Source organism: Mandrillus leucophaeus, unplaced genomic scaffold (genome assembly GCF_000951045.1).
Source record: "Mandrillus leucophaeus isolate KB7577 unplaced genomic scaffold, Mleu.le_1.0 Scaffold887, whole genome shotgun sequence".
Taxonomy (NCBI): domain Eukaryota; kingdom Metazoa; phylum Chordata; class Mammalia; order Primates; family Cercopithecidae; genus Mandrillus; species Mandrillus leucophaeus.
This window is the reverse complement of record NW_012109663.1, coordinates 159,292-167,144: the sequence shown is the minus strand read 5'-3', so window position 1 is coordinate 167,144 and position 7,853 is coordinate 159,292. Positions and strand designations below refer to the sequence as shown.

Here is a 7,853-nt window from a genome sequence, read left to right as displayed (position 1 = left end):
AGAATGACTGAATATAAACATATTAAGAAGATTTGACTTAAGGCATTAGAACAATAATGAACCTAAAGAAATAAAAAGAAAAAATGGAACTTAATAAAAACTGAAAAGAGATACAAAATAGAAATAGGAAAATTATTGGACATATGAATAAATCCAAGATCCGTTGTGTTTTGAAAACTAGCAAAATGTGAAAGTAATTAGCTAACTGGATCAAGAAAAAAATTACAGATACATAAAAATGAGATTGTAGAATAAACAAATTTAGATGAATTATGAGGTAAAACTCAATTCTATGAAAATAAACTTGGAAACCTGGATGAAATGGATAATTTTCTGGGAAAACATGAAGTTCCCAAATTGATCCTCCTCTCCAAAAATACAGAAAATATAAATAGACCAGTTACCACAGAAGAAATAAAATTGTCAAAAAGCTACGACCCCCCAAAACACAAAACCTATGCGGTCTGATAGATGAATGTTAGCAAATTTTTAAGGAAAAAGAATTGGCAATGCCATTGTAACATCTTCATAACAGAAAAGTGAGAAAGAGTGCACTTCATTAATTTTATGAGTTGAGCATAATCTTGTTATGTGTCAGTAGCACCTAGTGCTTAAGCACACAGATTCTAGCCATACCTTGAGCCAGCCATGAAATTTTTGTGTCGGAGAAAGTTGATTGTCCACCAAAAGCTAATTTTTGTTAACATAGAACATAGCTGTAATTGGAATATGATTCCCACTCAAGAGTTTTTAATTAGTTTCCCTTTCAGTTATACTAATTCTCAACCATGTAATGTAACTATAAGTGATATTTACCATTTCAAGGCCAAGACTTTAAGCAGATATATCCTCCTTGTGGAAGGCATAATAATGTCCCTTTCAAAGATCCTAATTTCCAGAACCTTTGAATGTGTTAAGTTACATGGTAAGGGGGAATTTAAGGTTGAAGATAGAATTAAATTGCTAATCAGCTGACCTTAAATGAAGGAGATTATCTTGGATAAGCTGGATAACAGACCCGATGCAATCACAAAGGTCCAAAAGTGGAAGATGGAGGCAGAATCAGCATCAGAGTGATTTGTTATGAGAACAACTTGACTGACCATTGCTGACCTTGAAGATGAAAGAGAGCCATGAAGCAAGGAGTGTAGATAGCCTCCAGAAAATGGAACAGGTAAGGAAACAAATAGTTCCCTAGAGCCTAGGAAAGGCATGCAGTCCTGCCACACCTTGGTTTTAGGCCAGTAAGACCCGTTTCAGACCTCTGCCTACAGAATTGTGACAGAATACATTTGTGTTGCATTAAGTCACAAAGTTTGTGGTAATTTGTTACATCAGCAATAGGAAACTAATACTTTACTCTGATTTTTTCTTTTCCAGCATGGTATAGTTGACAATGGAGCTTTAGGTGATGGTTGAGCCACAAGGTAGAAGGATTCTGGGCCTCTAAATCACCAGGTAAAGCAAAATCATCTTTGAAACATAAACTTTAGACTCTCATGTGGGAAATAATTGTATTTGAATGATAGCATTTGTTACAACTTATCCCATCACAATGAGTTCAAATCTGTGCCTCAGCTTTCTTATTTTAAATAATGAGAAAAGTAAGTAGTTACCTCAAATAGTTTTTGTGAAAATTAAGTTATTATATCTAAAGTGTTTAGAATGATTCCTGACACATAGTATGTTATCATTAAAATTTAATGTATACATAGACATGCATGCACATACACATACCACACACTGAATTTATAGTATCTCTGATGAACATCAGTGTGAACATTCTAAATAAAGGATTGACTTATTGGTAGATAGACTGCAGCAACATGCTCAAAGAATCATATCTGTGGCCCAAGAGTGGTTTCTTTTAAAAATACAAAAAATTCAATATGAAATGTTAATATCCACCATTAGTACTGACTGAAAACTAGTTTCTTTCTAGCTCATGAGTTAGAAACAATTTGTGTATGTGTTCTTTTTGGAGGAGAGGGGAGCATTTTTTCATAATAGTTCAACAACAATGAGACACCAGATGATAAAAATCATCTCACATGTTAAAATTCTGTTGTTGGGTTTTTGTTTTTTGTTTGTTTGTTTGTTTTTGTGGTGATGGTGGTGTTTTGTTTTTTGTTTTTTGTGTTTTGTTCCCCCTAACAGAGTTTGGGGTAGATGTCAAACTGTAACTGCCTAATTCTGATTATGGATGATTTTTCTAGTATCAGGGCTGTATGCTCATGTACTAATAGTGCAAGACTGGAAACATAGTATATAAATAAACATATTTCTTTTACACATAGGATTAACTACAAATGGAAATATCATTTCCAGTAATATTTATTTGTAGCATTACATACAGGTATTTTTAGATTTACATGTGCTACCATAAAGAGGACCACTTGATTCCTCAATACCAAAAATATACATTTGAAAAATAATTCGATGATGTAAATGGTAAGCTCGTATTCATGAAAGAATTCACCCAGTCTAGAACTTCTACCTTCGGTATGTTGAAGGATAACATGCTCTTTGGGGACAGAGGTTGTATTCTTGTATACTCCTTGCTGACACTGGTTTTACTGATCCACTTTCCTGAGTGTTAGGCCTGGGAGGAGACTTTGGTTTGCTGAAATATTCTGCAACAGGTATTTTCATATTATTTCTTCTTATAAATGATGGAGGCTTGTTCTCAGCCTCTGAAATAGAGAAAAAATCTAAATAAGACCACAATCGAGACACTGAATACAGCTTCTCCATGTTTTAGTAGTATATTATCTACAAAAAACTATGTGAAGTTTAGGTGAATCAGATACACCCAAAACTCATAAAATAACATATTCCTTTTCTTTCTTTTTTTTTTTTTTAACCACTTGCTCATCTTTAATGAGTTATTTGTTCTGTAACATGCAGGATATGTTCCTTCACTCTCAAAAGTAAACATGATTTTGATTGCAATGATATAGAGTTGGTTATGGGTAAGAGTGATGGGTGAGAATGGGACAATGAGAGAAAGAAGGAAGATCTATGGTCCTGATAGATGCAACAAAAGAAGAGAAAAGCAGGCTAAAACAAGTTAATTGTGCTCATAAGACCTACATAGTTGCACCCAAGCAGGAATAGGGATGTAAGGAGATGCTGAATATCAACAATGGAGAGAAAGGGGCATGACTGGGGAATTCTTATACAAAAAGGTTCCAAATATCTAAATGATAAAATATGTGTGGGCCTTACAGGTAAGATCAAGTTGAATAATAGAAACCATCACTGTCATGATGTTATAGTCCCAGGATGAGGAGTTTGGTAGGAGAGGCCAGAAACAATAGGCTGTTCTTGGGGTCTAAGTAGGGGAGTACTTTGTAATTTTTAAACTATACTTACTATTGGCTGTTAGCAGATAGTGCCTCTTTTGGGTTTGGTTAATCACAGTGGAACTTGCTGGGGTCTAGGGTGACCCCAGTGAGCTCTAATTGACTATATATCATTCCTGGTGTAAAGGGAACTTGTAGAAATGACAAGACAGATTTTTGTATAAAGCTTGTAGATACGCTTCATAGTTGTTGCTCTGTAGTCATGAGTGCTCTGCTTGTTTTAAACCTAGAAACTGCCAAATCTACAAGGATACTTTGTTTGGGCTATTTTGGACCAAGGTAGGACTTTCCACAATTCTTGCTTCTCCCTGGTGCCCCTATAGACTGGAGCTGGGCTTCTGGTGGGACACAAAACTGCTCTTTTCTATTGTGTTTTTGCTGTCTCGTAGGTCACCTGCTTGTGGCTGATTGCCATTTTGCCCTTCTCTCTGGTTGATTTTGTTTCCAGTGAAATTATTTAGCTCCATTAAGCTCTGAAGAACCAAAACTCTGAGATCATTATCCTTTTGTTAGGTCAATGTAGGGTTTGCCTTTTCACTGCCTTGCTATAACCAAACCTATAGTTCCTGTTGTCCTGCTGACTTGCTTCTCCAAGAATGTCTGTCCCTAATCAGGCACTTTGCCTTTCAAAACAAAGGTAAATTTATCTTTATGAGAAAGTCAGCAGATACTCTCGCAAGAGTTGATCTGGAAACTACTATTGTATTTTTCTGTTTTTTTAAAAGCACTGATCCTTAAAATCTGTTCCCTAGGTCATTAGTACTTACTGGTTTCTTTATACCAACTCAGTAGCTACCAAAAACTGTACTTAACCTTTTGGTACTTCCTTGTTTTCTGCAGATCCTTGACTTGACACTCTAGATCAGTTGGAGAAAGAAAAAAGTGAGTTTCACAGATACAAAAAAGTATTTTCTATAGACTACACTGTCGTCAATAAGTTCAGTGTGTATGTATCTTAAATATGCTACCCCAATTCTTTGTGTTTTTTTTTAAACGCATACAGTGCTAAATTTACTTCCCAATGAAAACTTCTTCTTACTTTGAGTAAATATCTAACTATTGTATCATATATTAGTCATTGAGGTAGAGATTAACTCTTACTATCTTCCAGTTTCAGATTTTATGGAAACTTTAAGATAGCGACAATTAGTAATACAATTTTTTTGTCTTAATGCTTTTTAAATTGACATATTTATATTTTCAAAAATGTGTTTTTCCTCTAACTTTAAGCTTCACTCAACTTTTAATTGTAAAGCAACAAGATTTTCTCTCCAAGCTTAAATAATATCCTACCACACATTCTTTCACCATGATTCTACATAAATATATATTTTTCTTCTGTTATTGAAGTTACAGCATTTAAGAAAAATTTCTCCTGCAGTAATTTCAATTATTTTAGTAGTTATTTTTCTTTCTAGGAGGCCCCAGGAGTAAATCAGAGAAAATTAAGTGAAGCCATTTATTTTAACCTTGCATTGTTCTACACAAAAAAGTGAAACCTGTGTGATACACATTTAACAAAATATACACTAACTGTAACAATACAATTTTGATTTCCTTAATTGCATCTATTTTTAGTTAAACTATAAAAACCTTTATTATCTTAGATTTCTAGGTAGCCATTCTTGCTTTTCCCTTAGTGGAAAAATAATTTTTCTTAAAAAGAAAGGTTACCAGATAAGAAAGACATAGTTTCTGCCAAAATGTTCTAAACAATAGAATTGAGAACAATTCTTATATTACATATATGAAAATGAAAGCAAATATATATTGCAGTCATTTACTAAATAAAGCGGAGCTTTAGAACCTCCTGTTTAACATTTTGAAAGGTAAATAACAAGATAATTCAAAGTCTTCATATACCATAGGCCCTCCTTCTAGGAGGCCATTACATCTAATTACCTGGTTGGTTGATGCCCTTCTGTATCTCTGGTCAGCACTTTTGATTTTGCAAGTACATTTTGGGGCAATTTAACTGTGGGTGGTGATTTAACTGTGGGTGGTTTCCCAATCTCTGGTGCTGGTTCCATTGAGGTGTTTCTTCTGTGATGAGTCAACAGGTTTATCTCAGCAAGCTCAGAATGAATCAAAGCTGAGACCCACTCTTTTTCTGTTTTAAGAGATAAAAAAGGGTGGGAGGAGTGAAGGTTGCAATTGTCATTTTGGCTAGAAACACAGGATTATCCAGCTCCTGAGTATGAAAGACTGGTCATCTATTTTCTGGATAGTTACCTATGTGGGAGTAAAGACTTCTGCAGAAAAGTTGGTTCATTTTAACATGGTTTCTGTTGACCTGTGATACTGTAGAGTGCCCAGAGTAGTTAACTCACTGAGGCACTTGTCCCTGAATAGCGGTGGAATAGTTTTAAAATATTGAGTACAGTAGCCAGTCTTACAGGCTGCCATCAAAGATATTAGGATACCTATACAAAAATAAGAAGTACAATATGATTCCGTTAAAATATAGACTAATAGGTAATAAATAGTTACAAGCATATCTAGGAAGATATACACCAAAGTATTCACTTAAATGATGTCTGTGGTAATTTTATTGATTATTTCTGTTCTGTCTCGTCTCTTTTTTTCTTTCTGGTTCATCTGTTCTTTCTCCCAACAGTAAGGATTTATTACTTGTATAGTTTATTAAATGTTACATTCTTAAAAAGAAAAAATAATTGGAAGATAACTAAAGACCCATTGCTTCTAAGCACTTTTCAATTGCCTAAAAAGTAGTATTGAATTCCTGGGGCAAGGTAATATTTCCAAAATGCTTCCTACTTTAAAACATTAGACTGTTCCTCACACATTGGTACTTCCTAGCATTGATCAGTGCAGTAATTCTCAAAGAGTAGTCCTGAGAACAGCATTATCAGCAACACCTGGGAACTTGTCAGAAATGCAAATTCTCAAGTCCCACCGCAGAGATTTTGCCTCAGTCAGTAGGATGACCAGCTACATTTGAAGATAGCTGCTCTCTGCCACTTATCAGTGTCTCGATTGGGAATGGCATGTGTTTTCATGAAACAGGACAGGAAGGGCCCGAAAGAGGTTAGGAGATGACTGAGTTGATGGTTTTGCTGGGCAACTGGAAGAGCTGTTGCAGGTTGGGTAGCTGTTCTACTGTTCTGCTTACCAAAGGAAAGAAATAAGCTTTGTGTTCGGAGTTAACAACAGGTCAGAGGATGTGCTCAGGAAGGCCTCTGGGTGTGTGGACTCTAGAGGAGCACAAACCAACTCTAGCTGAGAATAATACCTCCCTTGGACACAAGTGTTTCATGTCACCCAAATGAGTTCAATTTAAGGCATACTGAATTTTGGGTTCATTGAATGACCCACATGCATGCAGCTGGATATGCAGAACAGCAGTTACCTTATACTGAAACATTGCAGAAATAGTACTGCAACATTATCTTTGCAAACCCAACATACAAAACTTCAGATATTGGCATATTTCCAGTTTCTGACAATAAATTGAGCTCACTGTTTTAAAATGTATATTTTAATCGCACCTTTTGAACTTGCATGAAGTAGCCACTGTAAAACTTCTGCCAGAGAATCAGTATGCAAAATGTCACAGAGCTTTGCCAGGATCTGACAGAGAACATTAGAGTTAACATATGAGCAAATAAATAGTACAAGGTTTATCAGTTTTCCTTTACCTTCTCCAAATCCCATCTTCCCAAATATCACTCTGTATACGATGTGCAATTAAGTCAATTGAGATTTTTAACTCAGGAGCTCAATTTCAAATAGCACACAGTAGAATCTTAGTGAAAACAACATTTCCAGTACAATTAACAGTTTAGGTTAGGCTATGGAGTGTGTTTGTCTGAGGTATTGCTCCTCATAAGAGGGCATTAGCTGTGGGGGTCTGCCCGCAGACCCTGACCTAAACGACGGATGAATAAAACGTACGTTGACACACAGATATTCTGTTTTGCCAGTACAGCCGAGTGTCCGACTGCCTGCACACCAAGAGAGGTTTGTCACTGCGGCTGGCCCTGAGCAGCTCACACTCCAGGCATTTATTTGATAAACAATTCACAACAGAAGCTTTGAGTAAACACACTTGCGGATAATTTACATGGTTAAGAGAGTTCTAGGAATGATTAAAGCTCAGGTACTGAGGTCTAAGGTAAATATCATTAGGGGGCAATATCCCTAGTCGACCTCCTCCAAGAAGGCCATCTGGGTCAAAGGTTAGTTAATGGAGGTAGGGTAAACAGACAACTGGGGAAGCTTCTATTGTCCCTAGTATTTACCCGATGACCTAATGTTCCAAGGTAAGAACCAGCTGCCTTCAGCTTGTTCAATTATTACAAGCTATGTAACCTTCTGGCCTTCCAAAAGGTTTGCGACTATTCCCTATAACTTTCCCTAGTATTTCCCTTTAATATTTCCACCACCATCCTGAGTGAATCCCAACATTTGTCTTGCTTTGTCTATTCAATACCAACGTCTTCTAGTAGGAATATACTTTTGGTGAAT

General features: G+C 35.9%; 1 protein-coding gene across 1 annotated transcript in view; it reads right to left on the bottom strand.

Annotated features, from left to right (window-relative positions):
* Positions 1–2,299: 2,299 nt before the first annotated feature.
* Positions 2,300–7,853, bottom strand: part of LOC105531438 (chromosome unknown open reading frame, human C4orf17) — a 41,375-nt gene continuing 35,821 nt past the window's right edge. Inside the window, exons 6-9 of the mRNA XM_011969355.1 lie at positions 6,875–6,956; positions 5,268–5,475; positions 4,179–4,222; positions 2,300–2,693 (exon numbers count right to left, since the gene is read on the bottom strand). Coding sequence (XP_011824745.1) covers positions 2,494–2,693; positions 4,179–4,222; positions 5,268–5,475; positions 6,875–6,956 — 534 coding nt within the window. The 3' untranslated portion in view covers positions 2,300–2,493. The remainder of the gene's footprint in view (positions 2,694–4,178; positions 4,223–5,267; positions 5,476–6,874; positions 6,957–7,853) is intronic.